Raw genomic sequence first — 23,632 nt, forward strand, 5'->3', positions numbered from 1 at the left:
CTATTGAGTCCTCTTGCCATCCAAGGATGTGAGCTCATTGGTGAAACCACATGGATCATTCCCACAGATTAATGTCCCACTTTTGACTTTACCTCACTTCATTCTTCTTCTTTGTCTGGTCTGATAATTGAGACAAAAACAGAGAGCTCTCATTCTCTCATCCATATTGGAAATAAGAGAAAATTTGAAATTCTCTCCATACTTCACTGAATTTGGTCTCGTTTTTCGTCTGCAAATTCATGGGGAAGAGTACCATGCACGAAGATAAATTAATCTTGGTTTTGGTCCAGTTTTAAATTATGCTCAATTACGAATTAAGACGGCCCAATTTCGAAAAAGAAAGATGCTTTAGCCTTTAGAAATCTGAAAGCCTCCAACTAATTGGGTGTCCACACCGACATTTATCAATTTACACATACATTTGAATTTCGAATCATTTAGGTTTCCAAATAATTGCACAAAAATCCGGAAAATGATGAACAAATTGAAGCAAATTATGTGTATTGGGCAATTGAGACTAATCCAAAACTGGTACCGAGCTCTGCTGCAGGGTATAGTGGGTCTTCATCAAAATCAAATGCAAGTCCCGATTGCCAAATTTCTGAAATAACATATGACTATAGAGACTGAGCGGAAGAGAGAAAAAGAGAGGATCCATTTCTTGAATTGCTAATCAAATCAACACACATTTTGATTGATATGAAATCATTAAAGACTGGAATCATACATAATATTTTAATGGATATGGAAAGCATAGTTCCTCGAAAAACTGGAATCATACATACATGTCAAACTCGGAGTAATTTGGTTCAAGATGTGAGAGACCATTCATTTCTGTGAAACCATCAGAAGTCTTACTCATCTGCCTCCCAATCTCTTCCACTCCTCCATCATCTGTATAAATGAAACAATCAAAACACTAAGTGACATTCTTGCAGGAACTCAAATTCAAAACAAAAAAATTAAGTCTCATAAAAAAATATATAAAGCCATCCTATTTTTCCGCCACGTAAACAACAATCACAGATGTAAATGTGAACCCAGATAAAAATTATTCAATTAAGATAAAATTCACAAATAGGTCCTCCAGAATCAGAAAGAACGAAGAAATTAAAATTACCCAAAACATTATAAACAAACATCGTACGCAAAAATAAAAATTACTCAAAAATTTGTAAACAAACATCACAACCCACAACCAACTAACCTAAAAATGCACAAAATCAAAATAATAATCCAAGGAAAAAAAAAAACGAACAATAAGAAACAAAACATTCTAACAAATCCCACACAAAAAATCCAAATAAAAAAACCTAAAACAACAAATTATTCACTAATTATTCATACAAACTTGGACAAAGCTATTTAACATACCGATCGAAGCGAGAAAGTCCCAACACTTCCTGATTTTAAAAATTTGTTTATACATGTGTTGACCTTAAAAATTACCAAACCTACGTGGCGCGCAGGCCGAGTAATTAATAAGCTAACTACGTCATTCGGTTGTGTGCAGAGCATGCCAACTCGTCGGCCGAGCTCGGCCGAAGAGTAAAATGTGTTGATGTCGCGTTGGGACGCTGCTGACTTCTTGATCTTGCGACTGTTGCCAAGGAATGAACACGTCTCGGCCTTCAGGTTCTAGAGCCTGAAGACAAGGCTGCTAGTTCTGCGAAGTTCAATCAAATTCGGCTTTCAATGTACCGAATGTAGTAACCTGTAACACCTCACTTCGCCAAGAAGGCTAATGAGATGAACTCTGCCAATAAGGATTCGAAATTCCTTCTTGACTGAGACTTGGATAGGTAATCAGTCGGCCGAGAAACAGTGTTGTTTATCCAAACTGAAGATGTCACCAGTTGTCTTCACAGTGTTGTTTATCCAAACTGAAGGTGTGTTGGCGAAAAAAGAAAATGAAAATCTCAAGATGTTTGAGAGGTTTGCGCAGGGCAATTTGTGTGTTGAATTGGAGACCTTTCACATGTTGCCTGCGACTCTGTATTTATAGGCAAATGTTGTGTGGCGCAACCAGATAGTTTTGTAGAGTCCAATTGCAATTCTAATTTGCGGAACTAAACTTGATCTGCATCAAAAGCAAAGGCATATCCTTCAAACTGATCCGTGGGATTTATTCCTTGACTTTTTAAATTTAATAAAAATTAGGCTTATCACATCACATCAGAAACCAAGCCTATCTAGGCTTCTTCATAATCTTTACCAATGCATGCATCCGAATCCCTACCATTATCTCTTTTTAATTGACCACATCTAACCAAACAATGATGGCTTTATCCTATCATTATGTGATCCATGGTCAAGAGATCACCGTGTCACTATCCTCGTGCCAATGGACTCTTTCCAATGCGCCCATAGGCTGAAGCCTTTTCTTTTGTTTAGATGTCATCCTAATCACATCACCATCTCATAATTTCACCTTTATCCCATGCAAAGATTAATTGCATGAAATTAATCCAGTAGTAGATGCACTGCCATATGCCGAATATCTCCAATTAATTTGAATTGTAGGTTAGAGATATTATTTGCATCCTGGAACAAGAGAAAAACCAAGATAATTCACTATTAAAAAACAATCATTATGATTAAAAATCATAATATTATCTCTTAACAATAAAATTATCTTAATTTCTTCATATGACAGTGTGAAGTTATGGCCTTGATTACACGGGCCGATGGTGTAAATTTGGATCCAAACAACATGAAACAAATTTTTGCATGCAAAGCTCGAATGTTGAGGAAGGCAGTTGTTTAGCAGCGAACAATAGGGAATACTACAAGAATCCAAGCCCAGGAAACTTCAAATCCATTGCAACCAAACAAATATGGAAATAGTACTCTAAAAAAAGCTTATGCTAATTAATTAATTAATTGGAATATTTTAGAGCTGTGATTTGCTACATGGGAAAGGGATGAGTTTAAGAAAAGTTCATGAGATTTGGAATCACAAACACTTCGGAGGGATTTTATGATAATTCTCTTAAAATCAAAAGAAAATATTAGGGTTCCTTGGTTTCTTACCCAAATCTACCAATTTGAATCAAATCTCTGTAGACGAGCTTCAAATCCATCTCAAATCGTCTCCACGAACACGATTTTTGGAAGATTGGAAATGCATAGAGAGGCAGGCCCTGTATCTTTTGCACTTTGATCCACCTTGTCCTATTGACCCTTCACAGACTTCTCCGAGTAACCTGCAAAGAGAAACAATACCCATTATACATTTTTTCAGATGGATTTTAAAGATAGAGGAGAAAGATTAGCGTTTAAGGACATGAAAACTAATTTTATGCTGAGAGGAAAATAAAGCAAAAGAGAGAAACGGAAATAAAGCAATCCATGAACAAACACACCTAAACCGCGGAAAACAGCGAGAAAAACAGGCCAAACACCCTTCCACACGATCCAATCGGAATCAAAACCGAAAGACAGACAGAGAAATAGAGAGAAACGGAAAGACAAAGAGAAGAATTGAAGAGTAAAGTGAAAAGTGGAAGATGCTTCCAGCATCTCCCTTAGAAAACACAACACACACGCATGGGAAAAAAAATGGGAGAGGGGCAAAGTGGCCAATTCACCATACAACCCCACTAAAGCCTAAAAAAACATGAAGAGAATAAGGGCCGGATGGGCACTGTTAATAACAATACTCATCCGCCGGCTTTTAGAAGAGTATATAATGTATGTAATCTGCTAGTTTGTTGTATTCGGTTCGAGACCATTTTTGCTCAAATCACCATTAATTATGGTAGATGTTCACCTCTTCTTAATAGCTTGCCACATGTCCCACTAACTAACTAGAGTTAACTTTATTATTAAATGTCTTTGAAAAATTAAAAAAAAAAGTTAATTAAATATTCAACCTAATCCAACCCTGAGAATTGAGAAGTACACCGTCCTTCCCCTCCCTTTCGACCAAACAGCCACTGCCACCCATCACCCAAACCCGGCGACGGAGACCAACACCCACCCACCTTGCCAGTGTCGTCGCCCCACCAGCCGCAATGTCATTTTTCTCCTACTAGATTCGCCATCGTCTTCCTTCGATAAGATTCGCTAGGACATCAATTGCTTTCAATCTGTCTTCTGGGTATCTTTTAGAATTTGCAAGTGTTAATGGCAATTTTAACAAAAAGAGAGAGACTTTGTCGGGTTTCTGGATGGGATATTCAAAGAGTTTTTTGTTTATTTATTTTTTAATTTTAATGTTTTAAAATTACAAGTGGAGCTTTTGTTGGAACACGATCAAGATAATTAAACCAAGAACAATCACACAAATATGAACAACAGAAGCTTGCTTTATTAATCAATAAAGCAATTACAAAAGAACTCATAAACTCTCAAGTCTCTCAGAATTCACACATCCTAATGCTAAGGCTTACCTATATATATAGTAGATAACCTGGCTACAAACCTAATCCTAAACTAAGTTGGAATCCAAAAACCACTTGGAAACTTGCGTCCAAGTCTCCTACACCCATTACAACTTGGATTCCTATCTTAGTTAGGAATACAAACCTGATTTCATACCAGTTCCAACAATCTCCACCTTGGTAAGAAATCCACATCAAAGACCTTCATCTGTTTCCATTGCTCCACCATTATCAAGTTTTCAAACTTGTCTAACGTGCACCAAATCCAAGCAATGCTTGAACTTTGATACACCAACTATCTTCATTAACATATCAGCATGATTATTAGCCGTAGCAATCTTCTTGACTAGAATTTCACCTTCAGCTATAACCTCTTGAACAAAATGATATCTCACTTCTATATGTTTGGTCCTTACATGATGTATCTAATACTTTGCCAAGTAAATGGCACTTTAACTATCTCAATACACATCCAACTTGTGTTGATTTACACCCAAATCTTCTATCAATCCAAGTGTCCAAATAGCTTCCTTAATAGCCTCAGCCATCGCCAAATATTCAGCTTCTGTAGTTGATAAAGCAACGGTTGGTTGTAATATTGATCTCCAACATACATGACCTTTTGCCATAGTAAATACATACTATGTCGTAGACCTTCTTTTGTCTAAGTCACTAGCAAAATCAGAGTCCACATAACCAATTAAGAACTTATCAATTTCTCCATCAATCCTTTCAAAAAAAATTCCTGTATTTCTTGTTCCATGAAAATATCTCAGTATCCATTTAGCAGCATCCCAATGTATTTTTCCAGGATTATGCATAAGCCTACTAACAATTCCAACTGCATGGGCAATATCGGGGCGAGTGCATACCATAGCATACATCAACCCTCCAACCAAACTGGAATAAGGAACATCTTTCATCTTGGCTTTTTCTTCATCATTTTTAGGGCATAGTTGAGTGCTCAATTTAGAATGAGGAGCAAGAGGTGTACTTACAGGTTTGGTTTCCCCATTAATGCCAAACTTATGCAGCAATTTTTCCAAGTACTATTTATGTGATAAATAGACCAATCCCTCCTTCCTGTTTCTTGTGATCTCCATCCCCAAAATCTTCCTTGCTTCCCCAAGATCTTTCATCTCCATATGTACTCCCTGCCCCCACTTAATTTCTTGTGGTACACACAATGGTCATAATGGCTTCTAGTGTAGCCTTGATCCTTCATAAACTTATCAAACCTTAAATACCACTGCATGGGTGATTGTTTTAAACCATATAGTGACTTGTTGAGCTTGCAGACTAAACCTTCTTTTCCTTTTTCTTCATACCTTTCAGGTTGCATTATGCAAATCTCTTCAGACAAATTTCCATGTAGGAATGCAGTTTTTACGTCCAACTGAACTAATTCAAGATCAAATTGTGCCACTAGCGCAAGCAGAATTTGAATAGATGAGTGTTTCACTATAAGAGAAAAGATTTCGTTATAATCTATTGCATCTTTTTGAGCATATCCTTTAGCCACTAGTCTGGCTATGAAACTCACTTGACTTGCATCATCTATTCCATCCTTCTTTGCATATATCCACTTGCATCCAATAGCCTTTCTTCCCTTAGGCAACTCCACCAATTCCTAGGTTTTATTCTTCTTGAGTGACAACATCTTGTCATCCATAGCTTCATGTCATTGCTTTGCTTCTCCACTACTCACTGCTTCAGTAAAACTTGTAGGAATATCAACTTCGATCACTAGTAAAGTGTATGCCATACATGCAATGCAATCTTTGAATCTGGCAAGAAGCACAATCTCTCTTTTTCCTTTCCTCTTGGCAATGCACTCTTCTAGTGTTTGAACATCATCATTCACAACTTCTTCATCTTGTCTTTCTACATAATCAACGAAATCTTGTTCTTCATTATGGATGTTATTCTCGGTGCTTGATTCTTCAGAATGATTTGTTGATATCTCTGAAGGAATTATTTTTTGAAAACTAGTTCATTTGAGCAACATCCATGCGTGCAATTAACAATTAAAATGCGGAATCATGCTTGTATGCACTCAAAATAAAACTTTACCCATGAAATTCAAGGCCTAGTAATTGTGGTGAACCAAGATTCAACTCAAATCTTAAAGAAAAAAGTTGAGAAACTTTTATACCTTTGAAGCGCCTCTTTGCTTAGCAAAGGATATTCACCCATGTGAGGGCCTTCTTTCCTTAGTCTCCTTGCTCCTTGACTCCATGGATGTGGATGGAGGAACTTTGCTTCTTGGCTCCATGACTTTTTGGATGGATGAAGGAATGGATTCTCTAAGTTCCCAAAATAGGGAACCTTTAAGCCTCCACACCAAGAAGAGCATTGAGGAAGAGATGAGTGACCTAGAGGAAGAAAGATAGCTAGCTATTTTCCTCTAGGGTGGCCAGCCTCCTAAGAGAAGATAGAGCTTTGTGTTCTCATCTTTTCTTTCTAGAAAACCCTAATCAACTTTTTGGCTATAAAGTCCTTTATATAGTCACTTCATTTAAGTAACAAAAAGAATCAAAGCCCATTCATTTAATATGGTCAGCCTTCTAAAGGCTTTGGGTTGTTTGGTCCCTTTTGAGTTTTTAGTCATTAAGTTGTCATACAACTGAAGTTAATAGGCTTGACGGTTTTAAGCCCAATGGGCCTTAAGGTCCAGTAATTACTCAAAAGCTAAAATGAACTTATTCGTTTGATTAATTAACATATTAAATAATCCTAGCCATAAATAATTAAACCGTTTATTTATCCTTACTCATCTCCGTTGTTTCTTCAATCTCGACCTTATACGGTGTACAATCCATTAGGTTTCTTTTAGCGAGGCTGTCACATCCTGGCCCGGGCCCCCACCACATTCCAGGCTCGACTCCACCGTAGCACGATATTGTCCGCTTTGGACCCCGACCACGCTCTCATGGTTTTGTTTCTAGGAACTCACACGAGAACTTCTCAGTAGATCACCCATCATTCACCGATCTTTTCTATATATTGAAAATTGTACTTCGGATCTATGAATTTCTGGAGGATTCGTGTTTCCACTTGAATTGCATTGTACTTCGGATCTATGAATTTCTGGAGGATTCGTGTTGCCTCGACTTCGATTTTATCGAGAGATTTTGCGTGCGAATGATAGATGGGCCAATGCGGGGGTCAATTGGTTTCTTAATCGACAGTTTAGCCATTGTTCCCCTTCCGCAGGTACGAGAAGTCCCCTCCCCTCATGTTGGAGTTAATTGGTTTCCTAATCTCTCTATTTGTTTACTTGCAGAGCGGGGTAGGATATTATTTTCATTATTAAAGCATGAGAAATTATATTCTCCGTATATATATTAGACAAGAAATTATTTTCTTAATGTTAGGATATACTAGCAATTGAACGTTGCATGTTTCAAAATTGTATTAACAATGTGAAATATATTAAAATCTGTTTGCATTCGTATCAAAATCTAAAAATCATCCAAAGTATATTTGAGGATCACAAAATATAAATGTTTAAATAAATGAAGGAAATCTTAAATGCATTTGGCCACGCATACCATTTGAACAAAAGGACTTGATTGTGGGTATGCCGTAACCAAAATAATAGGTTCAAATATCATCTAAATTTTCTCATCCACATCATTAACTGCTTATTGTCCAAAATATTCTAGCAACATTTATACAACAGATTGGTTGACCAATCAACTTTTCAAAAATTAGTTTTGAGTACAAAAGTATATGATCTCACATCCTTGGTTGCTCTTCTCTATATATGTAGCAAAATAGCTATACAACTTCATTATCGCTAGTCCTCACATCATCTTTCATTGAATTTCAAAACTTCCTTCTTTCTTATTTGCAGGTGCTTTCATTTCTCTGTTACAATTTGAAAAAAAATGGGAGTTGTTAATGTATGGTTTGAACTACAGATAAGTGATAGTTTTAGTAACACTGAAAAAAAATATAAATATATATATATATATGGTTTGAACTACAGATAATACTAATGAATAAGTTTAAATCTTAAATCGTATCTGAATCCAAGTTATCAAAACCATTGATACTCAAACCAATCAACTCAATCATGCTCAAACCAAATTAGTCTAATACGTAAGGAAAAGTTGTAATTCATATTTTCATTTTATTCTTAATTCAGATCAAAAGTATGAGAGAGTTGTTAGGATAAGGTGAACGAAATCGACTATTTTAAAGTAGAATTTCCATCAAAAACAATATAAATTATAATATCATAGAAGTGTTTTCTATTTGCTTAGGAAATCAAAGGAATGCTTATAAATTTTTTTTTTGAACAAAAAAAAAGAAATTAAAAAAGAAAAACTTATGAATTTTTTTGTAAAGGAGGACAACTGGTGGCAAGTCATAGTTATTCATCATTTCTGGGGACCGGAAAGACTCATAGAGGCATTTCAGCCTCCCTTTGGCTACAAGTCTGACTTCCACGCCAGCAACGGGTTTCAAACCCGAAACCTCTAGTTTTTAGTTTAAAAAAAACTTCGCAATCCGCTCTTTACCACTGGACCATCAGCTCGTGGTTGATAAACTTACGAATTTTAACTTACTACGAAGTGTGTGTGACTTTTGTTTAAGCAATGAAAACAGAACCAATTATATTTGCAAGTTAGAATATTGATCTTGCTGGCTAAAAATCTATTATATTCTAATTTATATTGTTTTCGTCTGAAAATTCAGCTTTAAAGAGTGTAACTACTATAAAAGGATCTGAAGAATGTATAGTTCATAGTACAGACCAAAAATTAGCAATGATTTTTTCCACTCTTGCTGATTGCAAGAGAGAAAATTCAGAGTAAAATTAGAATGTATAGTTCATGCCGTTTTAACTTTGAGGTACTTACCGTTATCGATGGCTTATGCTACAAAAAAACATCTCAAGTAAAACTCTTTTAAGCACAGCTCGATGAGCACTCAGAACACTGAATGCAAAAATCAACAAAATTTCACCACCTCAAATTATAATTCGTTTCATTTTCTTAAACCCACTAAAAAGAAAAAAATTAAAAGTAAATTTAAAAAATGAACCACTTCCAAAATAATAAAGAAAGTTGAATACAAAATACATTCAGAGGATTTATGACCTCATTATTTGAAAATCTTGACTACAGCATTACAGATTTAATAAAAATTAGCTCATGGGAGTCCAAGTAAAATGATACTAACTCAAATAAACTGCAAAAAATTAGAGAAAATAAGAGTAAGAATTTGAACAGACAAGGAGGTAGAGTAAAATTACCCAGGATTGGATGGCGAAATTGTAATTATGCATAAATTTCACAAATCCTAGAAATCTTGCTGACCAGAATTATCTCAGTGAGATATGGAGAGAGATAGAGAGAGATAGATTCAAATTCTCAACCTCTATCAAAGTGGAATGCCACAATAATTTCAAATTCTCAACCTCTATCAAATAAATAGACTTTCAAAAAGTTTCCAACCTAACCGACCTGCACAGAAAAGATTTGAAAAATATTTCTGACTTTTTCAATCAGGTCATGTAGGCAAGAAATGAACAAATGATGATGGCCTCACTCTCTCTCTGCAAGGTCCCTGTTCAAAATCCCCACCCATTCGTGATCCTTCTCTCTGCAAGCTCTCTCTCTCTCTCTCTCTATCCCTCTCTCTCCTTCTCTTACTGCAGCCCATAACGCCGCTCTTTGTTGCATCTCTGTCTGCAACAGCACCCATCAACACCCACCCCCTCAATCTCATCGAGACGAAGCAGACACCCCCTCCCAAACCTGCAATGACAAAAGTACCCCACACTTTTTACCCTTGTCCGTCGGATCTATAATCTAAACTGACTGGGCCGTTTTAGTGCAGGGCTAATCCAAACCAAAATCAACCCATTTTTTTTTTGTGAAGAACGGGGCTCTCAAAAACACATTTTGAACAAACGATATTTTCTATACTAAGAGGGTGAGAAGTTGGCTAAGTCTCACAATGAATTAGTAATAATGTGGTTCAATTCGCCTTTGGCGAGATTCGAACCTAAAACTTCTCACTTACAAATAAAAAAGAATATCACTGGATCGTAGTACTAAGTGGTCTCAAAAACACTTTTATTTTAGAGATAATTAGATCTAAATTCATTTACACACTTATTTTTTAACAAAGAATATTATCTACACAAAGACCATCTCCAAACCTGGCCTATAACCTATTTTTCCCCTTCCATCCCCTCCCAACAAAAAAATATCCAACCCAACCCAAGTGGAAAATTGGACCTAAAACCTAAAACAAAAAACAAAGCCAGAAATAGCCCAGGATTCAGCCCAGAAAATGGTGTGGCCACCCCCAGCTAGACCCCACCCACATGGGCATGTTCCTTAGGATTTATTGAATCCAACGGTTGAGATCTAATGGTAAAAAATATATATAATGGCCCAAATTTAAATCCAACAGCTAAAATTATTTAAAAAATTATTTAACTCAAAACTCACTCAAATTTAGTAATTTTTCAATATTTATTGGAATCTAAATATTTTTAGGTTAAAATGTTCATAAAATTAAATTAGGATAGTGTGCATAATTTTTTTTTTAATTACTTAAAAGAAAAAATTAGCCTAAATTTATTCTTTAATAATTTCGGGCTAAAAAATTTAGGTCACAAGGGTTAGAGCAGAAAAGCTGTTTTTGGGCTAAAATTTTTTTGTTTTAGGCCAAGAGTTGGAGATAGTCTAAAGGGGCTGGATGAATGGTTGAGCTTAACAATGGCTAACAATAGTATGATTCAAATTTGTTTTTTATGAGAATCGAACCTAAGAGTCATCATACCTTTAAGCTTGTACTTTGTAATAAGATCCACACACCAAACCGTTAAGGAACTAGGACAAACCCAAAATTAGAGTTCACTAACAAACCAAATATACAAATCAGGTTAATTTACACAATAACTCTATAAATTCAACATGAAAAACAAAAACCCGGTCCAAACTTTGAAATTTGGCATTTCTAACAAATCAAATCTTCAAGTTAATTCCAAATGGTAACATTCCAAGTCGCAGCCGGAATTAAAGACGATGGGCATTCAAAAGAAGAGAGAGGTGAGAGAAACCGTTTCGTATCTGTGGCACTTGGGGGCAAATGTCAACAACGGCTACTGATTTAGATAGGACCAGACACAACTGCAGTTTGCTAGAACTGGACCGAGAAAGAAAAGCCCCCTTTCTTTTATGGGTAATGTTACATAGATTAAAATTAGAGATATGATATTCACACACCCCTTTTTATTTTTCTTACACATTTTTGGATTTCGACCGTCGGATCGGATGAATTGAAGAAGATCAATGGACAAAAATTAACAAGGGGTGTGTGAATAGCACACCCCTAAAATTATAGACAAAATTTAGAAGTCAAATGATGTTCTACCACACATTTATCAATGTTTAAGTAATAATCCAATCATCAACTTCTATATCATTTAGTTTACAAAATTTTATCGACAAATTTAATCTTTCTAACATTACTCATATTTTATAACAAGTATTTTTGTTCAGAAATGTCCCCGTTATTGGAAAATGTAGTTTATTATTAATTTTGTTAATTTACTTGGATGAAGAGCATTAGAATTTCTTTTCCATTAAATTTAGAATTTCTTGCCTATTAAGGTTTGCTTTAGTTTTTATTGGGTAAATTACACTTTCATACCTCAGGTTTAGGGTCTATTTCAATTCCTTACACATCTTCAAAACATTTCAATTTCATAACTTAAATACTATTTTATTTCAAAATAATACCTCCGTTACATTTTCTATCCATTGATCCGTTAAGTGCTGACGTAGCTACCAACGTGGCACACCACGTGGCAAAAATAATAATTTTTTAATTAAAAAAAAACCACTTGAATCTTTAAAAAAAAAAAAAAAAACTGAAACCTAGCTCCCCACAACCCCCCACCCCAACCCTCTCCCCACCCACCCCCCCCCCCCCCCCGGCCCCGACCCCGACCCCAACCCACCTCCCTCTCCTCCACTCTCTTCACCTCCCCTCCCATTAAGAAACCCAGCAAACCCCCACCTTCCCCGAGCCCTTTCTCTTCTTCACCCCCACCCTCCATTCTCTCATCTGCAACCCCACCCACCCTTGCAAACCTAACTCCATCCAGACCACCATCAACCAAGCACCAAAAAAATTCAAAATTTGAAGGACAAAATTAAATGCATACCTCGTTGTCGGAGCTGACCGACTTGCCGACGAGCAGGGCACGGATGGGGGAAGGAGAAGAGGGTGGGTGTTGCAAATGAGAGGAAGGTGGGGGTCGTTAGGTCGCCGGGGGGAAGACGTCGAGGTGGGTCGCGTCGTGGGGGGTGTGGGCGGAAGAAGGGTTCGGGTTCTGGCTCAGGTGGGTCGCCGGGAAGAAGGGGGAAGACGAGCTGGGCAGGTGTGGGTGGGGAGAAAGGGTTATGGGTTTGTGGGGGGTGGTTGCGGGGAGATGGGATGGGGTCTATTTCAATTTTTTTTTTTTTTTTTTTGAGAAAATTCAGATTTTTTTTTTAATTTAAAAAAATATTTTTATTTGCCACGTGGCAAACATTTGGCAGCCATGTGGCATATATGTGGCAGCCACGTCAGCATTTAACAGATCAATGGATGAAAAATGTAACAGATGTATTATTTTGAAATAAAATAGTACTTAAGGTATGAAAGTGAAATGTTTTAAAGATGTTGTAAGGAATTGAAATAAACCCCAAACTTGAAGTATGAAAGTGTAATTTACTCTTTTTTATTTATTTATTTATAGGAGTTTGTATTTGTTATTTTACAACAAGACATGACAATCTTCTTTTTCTTTTCTTTTTTTCTATTCATGAAAATATATCTGTAGTCAGTTTTTTATGTTACTATGGTTCTCAACTTGGTATATATACGAAATTAAAACGGCTGAATTGATATTCTCAATATCCTAATTATTGGTTGACAAGTTTATTATTGATGATAAATAGATATTGAGTGTTGGTAATCAATGTATGTTATCCAGGTGGTAATTCTCATTTTCTTTTCAAATGTGAGGGACTTGAGTTCGTTGACTACAGGAAGGATGTTTATCATGAACCTTTTTGTCATATTGCAATATGTGCCACGAGTTATTCACATCTACCTTTCATGTTATCAATATAAATGGATTATTAGAGAGACCGAGCAGATTCCCGTATGGATTAAAGCTACACTGAATTTTTTCATGTACATCATTGCCAGTCATGTAAGTCTCAATATATTCTGACTCCCTTAAGTTTTCTTATTAAAGTTTGCTTAAAAGTCAACATTTGATGGATTAAAAATTTACATGGTGTCTCATTGTTTGATAAAAACTTATTACAAACATTTTTTATTTGACCCAATCAAAAGATGTCATGTGTTTCTTGTTTTTTAAAGTTCAAGAAAAAAAGGCAAGTGACCATTTATCACATTGGTGGAAAGGAGTTGAAGCCTTGTATGATAGCATGGGTTCAAACCTTGTCTATGACTAATCTAACATCTAATTTAACAAAATTTATCGTTTGATACAAAAAATAAAATAAAAAATAAAAAACATGTCTAATTGTCTATTAAAAAAAACAATAAAACATGTGTTAAAATATCATTGAGCCAAAAGCAAAAAGTGAGTATACAAAGTACTCACTAGTGAGTACCTAAGCATTATCCAATATATATTTTTTTAAATCTTTTCTTGAGTCTAATCTAATTAATTGATTAACTTTTTGATCATTTAGGCATTCGGAGCCTTATGGTACTTTTTTGCCATTCAACGAATGATGGATTGCTGGCGTTTTGCATGTCGAAAAGAAGATGGATGTGACAGGAGTAGTTTTGGTTGTCATGACAATCACACATTTAGAAACATCACAAATCTAAAAAATTGATGCCCTATAAATCCGTCAGACCCAAAGATGTTCGATCTTGGCATTTTTACTAGTGTTCCTGAATCCGGCATAACAGGATCAACCAATTATTTTCAAAAGTTCTCAAACTGTTTTTGGTGGGGCTTACGAAATTTGAGGTTGGTACATTTCTCTCTTGTTTGTTAGGCATTTGTGTGTGTGTGTGTGTGTGTGTGTGATGTGGTCTTAAGTATTAATTCTTAGGGGCTCGGATGTTTTGCTCAATGCAACTCATATGTTTGGTAATTCCAAGAGGATCTCCATGAAATGACTTTAGTTACTATGTATTACCATGTTTCTTTGTCTTCCGGAAATTCCCATGCTAGAAAAACGGTTGTAGACTTCGTGCTTGGAATAAATTAAAAATTAGATTATAACTTCGTTTAATTTTTGCAGTTCCCTCGGTTCAAACCTTGAGCCCAGTATAGATGAATGGGAAAACTTCTTTGCCGCTTCTATTTCTATAATTGGTTTGCTCCTGTTCATATATCTCATTGGAAATATCCAGGTTTGTGCCGAATCTTTAATGCTTAAATTTTGTCTTCTTTCCTAAATAGATATATCGTTGGCTTGTTTTACTTTTAATTAGGAATGATAAATAACTAACTGTTAATTAATCACGTAAACGGCGAGTTGTGAAGACTTCTATCTCCAAAAAAGTAGAGTGAACTGACAACCTATTTGTTGGTTTGGTTGCTGTTGATAGATGTATTTGCAATTTGAAGCTGCAAAAACAAATGCAAGAGTAGAGAAGAGGTTGCTAGCGAAACAAACGATGGTACAGCTTCGTCCAGAAATAGTGTCGTGGTTATCTGAAAATTGCGTTCAGTCATCGTTTCATTGGCACTGGAGGATGCAAATGCATGTCAGGAAAAAGGTACCGGAAGCATGTGAAAAGAATGTGCCTGTTAATTTGGAGTGCATTATCCATAGTCTTCCCCCTGAGTTTCAAAGATGTATAAAAAATTGTGCACCTTTGACTAAGCTCAAGCAAGTAAGTTCCTCGATCAAAGCCTTCGACTTTAGTTTAAACAGTAGCTTTGCCATATATGACAAGACTTAGTTTAATGGGAGATGCAATTGTTTTAAAATGGCCATTTTAAATTTTGGTTGGCGAGAAAACTCTACTGGACAGAATGTAAAATACACATTTTGGCCGAAAAATGTAAATATCCAATTCTACATCTTTTTTATGTTTTTTACATTTTTTTAGAGGTGAACACTGCCACTCAAAAAGATGAAATTAAATTAGATCTCAAATTTACATTTCTCTCAATGGAATATGACTAGTTTTATACTTTTTGAGAATGTAAATGTGACATTTACATCTCAAATTTGCATTTCTCTATTGAACATGTTTTCGCAAACTTTTAGGGGCTGTTTTATAATTCATTTTAGTTTTTAGTTTTCATTATTATTTGGTACTCAGCTTTTTAAAAAATGAAAACTAAAAACCAAAACCAAGCCAAAATTTGAAAATTGCAAAAGTTTAGTTAAGTTTGATCCACGCCTATATAGGCTATATAATAATATTGATACAATCTTAATTATTATATGTAGTTTGAAGAAATAAATCATAGGGTAAATCTTATTTACTTTTGTTAATATTAAGAAGTAAAATCCCGTTTCTTATTTACACTCATTGCACATTGAAATGCATCTTATGTACTAATCACAGGAGTTTGGATGGCTGGATGAAAAGGTGTTGCAAGAAATCTGTCAGCATTTTAAGCCAAAGAAATTTAAGAAGAATGATATCATTATTGAACGGGGTGAACCACGCAAAATGATGGTCTTCATTGTGGATGGACTTGTACGCATTGAAAAGAGAAATTCAGATGATACTTGTAATGATCAGCCACGAGGTGCAGGAGATTTATGTGGAGAAGCTCTTGTTGGAAGTATATTTCGAGATCAGCACGACACAAGTTTGTTAGCTTTAGAGTCCGTTAAGGCGATTGGTGATGTTGAAGCCCTTGTTATCATGGCTGAAGACTTGAGTAATATTAAACTCTAGCTTTTTTTAGATTGGTTTTTGTGTACGTTAGGTCAGGTGGATTGATAAAAGATGTGAATTCAGTTGCTTTAATTGGCAGCATGACTCAGCCGAGTTTTCCCTTCTTTTCTTTATTTTCAGAATTTTTATTTTTTTATGTCTAAGGTTTGAAAAACTCTAATTGCTTCTAATTTCTTTCGATTCTTTAACTCACAAATTCCACATAGTAAAATTGTGTAATGCATATATATATATATATATCAGAACGTAAATGCAAATGTAGGGGCTTCTAATTTCTTTCGATTCTTTGACTCACAAATTCTACATAGCAAAATTGTGTAATGCATATATATATATATATATATATATATATCTATATATATATTGACAAATATATGAAACATATACAATATATATATATATATATATATATATATATATATCAAAACATAAATGCAAATGTAGGGAGTTCATGCATAATGGGAAATGTTTTCATGTTTCATGGTCGTTTCAAATATCTTCATTTATTTTAAAAGAACCTGATTAGCAGAAAATAATTGAGCCCTTGAATTTGTAGAAGATCCTTCTTCGAAAGCCGGAATTGCATCTCCAATGCGTTGTATCACGTTCAACAAAGAAAAATTAAATTGAATCAATAATATGTAGATCAATTTAATAAATTAATTATAAAAAAATGATTAAAATGTAATACTTCATGATTGAAGTTCAGACTCTCCTTAGCGCCCTGTCAAGACTCAAGAGCATGTTGATAATATGTTATAGGTATAATTTACTGAACAATTATATAAGACATAGAGAGAGGGTGCGGCATAGTAGAGAGAAAGAGAGAGATGTGTAATTGTGAGGTGTGTTATCTCACCTCATTATGCCTTTATTTATGGGAGCTTTAACGAAAAACTCCTGGTACTATTCACTTTAACGAAAAACCACATTTTTACTCTAAAAAGTCAATCATGGTACTATTTACTTACACATTTTTGTCATTTTCGTTAAAACTCAAAGTTTTCAAGTCTTTTTCATTAGTTTTCCTTTTATTTATAGTGGTAAGAAAGGTAAACTCCTTACCCTAATAGGATTACAACTCTAATAAGATAATATATAGTCTAAAAGATATGGATATGGTAGAATCACATAAGGATATCCTAAATATGTTAGGATTTACACAATTTTAAGCAATTTGTCATATGAAGTTTTTGAAAGGTTTTTTTTATTAGCAGCTCGTATAATATTGAACATACTCCACATTAAAATCTAATATTAAATGACTTATATGCTTTATATGCAATGACAATTTCGTCCTCATAAGGTTAAAAAAAAAAATCTAAATACACTTCAAATCAGGTTTAAGGTGTATATCCCAAAATTATTTATCTTTTTTAACTATCAAAACTACTATTTCCAGTGAATCTTAAGCAAAGAGGAGCTCAGAAAGGTTGTCCCTTTCTTTTGCATATGCATCTTTCAAGTTTCGAAACATTATCCTGCTTATTCTGGGTTGAAGTCTGGACAGAAAGTAATGGAGGTGGTCTTGTGAATCCCAATGGCACGACAGACCCGGACTAGTATACGACATGGGCGCAGCCAACTAGATGGAATAACTCTGTGCAAGGGGGTACAACAACTCTGCCATCTCTCGGCTTCTAGGCCAAAACACAACGGTCTTGTTTGACAGCTCATATTGTATTAACTATTTCAATTGGATAGAATAAATAGTAATCGGATAGTACTAACTAAATTAATTGAGCATTTGGTGTAGTATCAGACTAATGACCATATTATTTATACTGTGTTTGGTACTAAACTGGATAAAAAAAAAATGAAAAAAGCCAAACAAATTTTTGACAAAGAATGATACAAGAAGACATGATTATTGGCTAATTAAAGCAAAAATGCAAACGAGATTAAACATGTGCAGTAGTATGATACAATAAGAATACAAGTATACATGGTTATTGGCTAACTAAAAGATGAAGAAAGGGATCTGGAAATGAAGCAAACAATTGCCAAAGCGTGCACCGATGCAAGGCTTGGAAAACGTGTGGTGCAACCCCAACAAGAAGCCCCAAAATTCAAAAATTCTAATTAAAACACAAAATTACATAATCAATTATATAATTTGAGAGAATAATAACTAGCTACAATCAATTGAAAGAAACTTGCAAGAAAAATAGGAGGAGGAGGGAAGAGTAGAGGGAGGGGCCGAAACTTGGGAAGAAGAAGAAGAATGAGAAGATGAACTGGAATTCAAACGAAGAAGAAGAAATCATAAGAAAAGACGAACCTGGGATTCAAACGAGAGAGCAAGCGCAAAAGGCAGAAATACTGTCTGGAGAAGATCGAGAGACCGTCTAGAGAGGAAAGAGAAAGCAAGAGATTTCACCCAACTAAATTGTACCGTGGTTTTGAAGGGTATAAGCAAGCGGGTGTTTATCGTATAAAATAGGTGGGCCCGGATATTTTAATTCAATGGCTATTTAATACAAACAGACATCAAACATCATGCTTTGTATTATTAGTCCTATTCGGTGAGTTATACGGCATACCAAATGAGGCCAACATGTCCAATGAATAAGCCTTTTATTCTTGACGTTAACGTACCTTCTGTGACCATACATAGTCTGAGAAATCCCACCACAATAAAATGAACTGTCACAAATGTTGGAGCCCGAGTCCACTTACAAAGCTACCATTGAACCTCCATTCGATACAATTGTTCGTGTGAATCCGACTGCTCTGGTATTCAACTCCATAGTCTCACTTTCACAATCACATTCTTCGCAATCCACCAGAAGAACACTGGTTACTATTTTGGAAGTCTTACTTGGGTTGACGGAGTGTGGGCCGTAAGTTGAGAGTATGGGATATAAGGGTATCATGAGAAAGTATGTGTGGTGTGTTAAGATAAATTTTAATTGAAAAAAAAATGTGGGGTGTATTAAGTATGTAGGGTGTATTCAACAATATGCGGAGTGTTAATAAAACAAGCATTTTTGAAATTATTAATTTGTCATTTCACTCTAATTCTGTTAATTTTTTCATCCAAAAAAGGTCATTTAGATTTTTGACCTTTTTTCAATAGTTTATTCGTTTATTTATTATTTTTATACAAAGATATATATGTACACTAGCATTAGGCAATAAATTGGTTTTCAACTTTGGACTTTCTTTTTAGAGGTTCTTTACTGATCTTTTGGTATGAAAAAAAGTCATGTTCATTTCAGATATAAACTTGTGGTGAACTAACTATATTAGGCCCACAACCATAGAGTTTAACTAATTACAAGTTTTGAGAATTCAACGTGGTCAATCGTATTCATTAAACAAAAAGGGAGTTAAAATGTCCAAAATAACCTTGAAATGCCCAAGTAATCTTGGAAGGATCAGAGTAGAGAGTTGAAATATTCGAAAACCTTGAAAATAAGTTATTTACCTTGCACATGGCTTATTTTAGATAAAAAAAACGTAACGGAGTTAGAATGAAATGACAAATGAATGATTTTCGAAACTTGATATGGCAAATCGTTTAAAATTTTAATTCATATGACAAATTAAAAAGAGAACTTCTAAACCCATCTCATTGTCCTACTTTCCCATCCACCTTGTAATCTCATCACCAAAAAAAATTAAAATAATCAAAATGTTATTTCCCCGCCTACTATTATCCCTAAAATGATCTCTAACATGCTACTTCCCCACGCACTATTATTCCTAAAATAATATCTAATATGCTACTTCCCCACCTACTATTATTCCTAAAAATTGAAATGCTATTTCCCCAACAACGAAGCCTCCTCCGACAATAATCTACTAGCAAATGAATAACCTTCCAAATGCTCTGCTACGTGTGATTATGCACTTCAATAACTATCATCAATATCCAATTATCATTAGTTGCTAGCTTCTTACGTTTAATTGGAAAGGGCATCCATGGTCCATAATTTCTTCTATCCTCATTCTTTGTTTCTTTTTTGCGAATTTGGCTTACATATTGTCTATTCATTTTACAACCAAGTGTAAGTCTATGGCTCTTGTTACCATTCCCCGCCCAACATACTATTATTATATATCTTTTAAGGTCTTTATTGGTTACTTTACAAATGGACAAACTTATAATTAAAATTTTCATTAAAAAAATGGGTAGATAAATAAGACACTGAAATGGAAATAACAACACTCCTTAAAAGAGGGGAATATATGACTTTTCAAAAAAAAAAATCCATTTCTATCTATTTTAGAATCTCTTTGTTTAGATGACAGTAATATTTTCTTCTTTTTAGTACCTAAAAGTTTTGGATAATAATGAGTTGTTTCAAAATGGTAATTTAGGTACTCGAAGTTGTGTGGTATTTTTACGCTGTTAAACGAATGACAGTTTGCTGGCAATCAGCACGCCGAAAAGAAAATGGATGTGCATTTACTTGAGAGGATGATCGCCCTTCATCTGGGTACTAACTGATTTATGCCGTATCAAAAGTTTTATGCCCTTGACCAAGTTAGAGCAGGTAAGAGGCGTTTAATAAATATTTCGTTGCACTTTTTTTATGAAAACTAAGAACCGAAAGTCTAAGCCATTGCTTAAGTACTTGGATGAAAAAGAGAAACAGTTGGAGTAAATTGCAACTGTCTGCTGGAAACTTGTGCGGAGAGAATATGCTAGCATGGGCAATGTCGTGGAGCTCATCGCCTGTACTACCCAAGGCAACTGAAACTGTCAAGGCCTTGCTGTTTTTTTCCCTCTCATCCCATCAATCTTCTTCATCCCTCAATTTCCCCATATCCGTTCCTCATATCTCAATCACAGAAAGTGAGAACTAAAACTAAAAATATGAATAATTATCAAGCGGGACCTTTTTATCCGAGGTTGCTAAGCAAGGTATGATGAGAGTTTGCATCTAAAACCAAGGTACGTTACCAAAATGAATGAGAAATAATTACGTTGATAGTATACACCCGCCAATATCCTAGAGAAAAAAGGGACTTTGCATCAGTTCATTTCATTATAGAGCTATGTCTTTACATTTGAAACTGCCATTTTGTACAAAAAAACCTGCATTGCATTGACGATGAAACTTATAATGAAACAATGTTCAGGACTTCCAGCATACTAATATGCTCTCGACTTAGTTAAATGATACATAAAAGACACACGGAAGATGGGATAAAACACCACTTAGCAACATGAAATGAAAGACACACGGAAGATGGGATAAAACACCACTTAGCAACATGAAACTCGCTTCTCATGCAAAGGATGAGTATGCATTATCATTAATCAATTAACAAGAAAGAACTCTTTAGTTTCATAAATGGAATGGATCTAGTATTCATGTAAAATTCGCCATAGCCTTGCATACATTTTTCACAGATGAACCCCATAGAGGCAGCTGTTCCAAGTCCGATGTTTTGGCAATAATTCCTTCCGGTGATGCCTCACTCCCTGAAGGTTGGCAACGATTCTGAGGATGAAAAGGGAAAAAAAATTAATTCAGCAATAGCAGTAACTTCAAATGCCATAAAAAAAACCACTTAATCTTCCCGGTAAGAGGCAAACCTTGCACGTATGAAAGTTTGTATTCTGCCTATTGTAGACCACTTTCCATCCTGTTAATTTCTGCAAGAAAGATTTCGGGACCATTTAATTGATAATAGGTAATACAGAACTTGCAGAACAAAAGTAAAAGGTGCACACAACTTGAAGAACAAATAAAAGACATACTTCCTTGTACTCGTGAGCAATGGTGGCACCACCGATGAAGTAAGGAACCTACAATGAAGCGACTGCAGTAGAATGACCTATTCTTCGGGTCAGACAGCACAGCGGACTGACAAAAACAATGAGGAAACTAGTCTTTAAAGTTAGTCACATTGTATCACATTTGATCCCACATTTGATCCCATCAAACCTTCAAGAGGGTCGATTATAGCGGTGAAGTAAGAATGAAAATAGGAGTCATTTCACTACCAAAATCTTTACCGCCAAGGAACTTGAGAAGGCCACGAACGACTACGGTGCAGATGGAATCATTGGCAAAGGACCGTATGGAACAGTTTACAAAGGAAGACTAGGAGATAATACAATGATTTGCATAAAGGAGTACAATATGGGTGGTAAGTACAAGAGTTTTCAAGCTCTTAGTAATAAGATAGCTCTTCTTTCTCAGATGAACCACAAAAATGTGGAGAGGCTATTGGGTGGTTGTGTGGAGGGAAAAACGCCGCTGCTAGTTTACGAGTTCATCCACAACGGCACTCTTTATGATCACATTCAAAGAACGTTGTTACAAAGGTCCGGAAGACCACCACTTTCGTTTAAGTTACGGTTAAAGTAGCAGCAGAAATTGCAGAAGCACCAGCATACTTACACTGCCATTATGTCATGCCAATTGTACACCAAGATGTCAAGACAATGAACATTTGCTAGATGAGAATTCCACCGAAAAATTGTCAGACTATGAAACTACTAGATTGCTTCACGAAGATCCCGATCAAATATATACGCTAGTGCGACGTAAAACTGGATTCATGGACCCTGAATATCTTGAAACAAGGAAGCTAACAGAAAGAGCAACGTCTATAGCTTTGGAGTTGTCCTCCTGGAGCTACTCACGAACGAAGTGCCATATTCTTTTAGTGGCCTCCCGGGCATGTGTTTGGGTTAATATTTAAACTTTGGGCTTCAAAGGGAAGGAAGCCCAAATGAGCTCAATAAAGAAGGTCTACCTGAAGCCTAGAGTCAAGCCTAGGTCATCCATCTCAAGACAAAATGACGGCCCCATTAAATGCAAAGACTAGGTGCTTACAAGAGAAGTGACAACCGATGGAAACCCACCTACTTTTGGATGGCTTAACATGTAAAAATGCTGATAATTCATTACCCTTCAGTTACTTTCGGGCAAGAACAGAAACAACACGGTTAGGTTAATTCGTCTATAAAAAGAGAAAGAAGGCCCAGAGACAAGAACACTCAACCAATCAAACAAAAAAACATACAACTTGTCTCTCAGTCAAGCAAATACTCAGAAAGCTGTGCTTTGTCCAAATTTTGCACCCTTTCAACCTTAGATTTCCCATAGAAAGACATATTTTGTCTATCTAAAAGCTTTGTTACCTTCCTCAAATGTTGTAGTATCGATTTTTTTGTGTAAACTCGTTTATCCCTCATCCCTCTTTATTACTCAACCCTTTGTAACTGCAAAGAAAAGAGATTGCAAGACGCTTTAACCTTACCCGACAAGGTGAAATCTTACCCAACTCTCTTTGTTTTTGCCTTTCCATTAATAGATTTGGTGTTATAATGTATCCCTCTGTATATATGCAAG

At 35.4% G+C, this 23,632-nt stretch overlaps 1 protein-coding gene and 1 long non-coding RNA gene across 3 annotated transcripts; one reads left to right on the forward strand and one right to left on the reverse strand.

The window, feature by feature from the left end:
* Positions 1-376: 376 nt before the first annotated feature.
* On the reverse strand, positions 377-3,659 carry LOC137733568 (uncharacterized). 2 transcript variants are annotated; one of them, XR_011068497.1, is made up of 5 exons: positions 3,366-3,659; positions 3,034-3,206; positions 1,375-2,544; positions 786-894; positions 377-601 (listed from the first exon to the last, which is right to left on the reverse strand). It is a non-coding gene; the product is annotated as an uncharacterized lncRNA (long non-coding RNA). The 2 variants fall into 2 exon arrangements; XR_011068498.1 differs by lacking the exon at positions 1,375-2,544.
* Positions 3,660-14,134: 10,475 nt separating this feature from the next.
* On the forward strand, positions 14,135-16,509 carry LOC137733166 (cyclic nucleotide-gated ion channel 1-like). The gene is made up of 4 exons (XM_068472326.1): positions 14,135-14,415; positions 14,693-14,804; positions 15,003-15,290; positions 15,975-16,509. The coding sequence occupies exons 1-4, from the start codon at positions 14,306-14,308 to the stop codon at positions 16,311-16,313; spliced, it is 849 nt and encodes a 282-aa protein (XP_068328427.1). The 5' UTR covers positions 14,135-14,305; the 3' UTR covers positions 16,314-16,509.
* Positions 16,510-23,632: the final 7,123 nt, after the last annotated feature.

Source organism: Pyrus communis, chromosome 5 (assembly GCF_963583255.1).
Source record: "Pyrus communis chromosome 5, drPyrComm1.1, whole genome shotgun sequence".
Classification (NCBI taxonomy): domain Eukaryota; kingdom Viridiplantae; phylum Streptophyta; class Magnoliopsida; order Rosales; family Rosaceae; genus Pyrus; species Pyrus communis.

Coding starts and splice junctions, on each gene's coding strand:
- LOC137733166 (XM_068472326.1), top strand. CDS start 14,306: ATGTTCGATCTTGGCATTTTTACTAGTGTTCCTGAATCCGGCATAACA. Junction 14,805..15,002: donor ATCTCATTGGAAATATCCAG/GTTTGTGCCGAA, acceptor TGCTGTTGATAG/ATGTATTTGCAATTTGAAGC. Junction 15,291..15,974: donor CTTTGACTAAGCTCAAGCAA/GTAAGTTCCTCG, acceptor TACTAATCACAG/GAGTTTGGATGGCTGGATGA.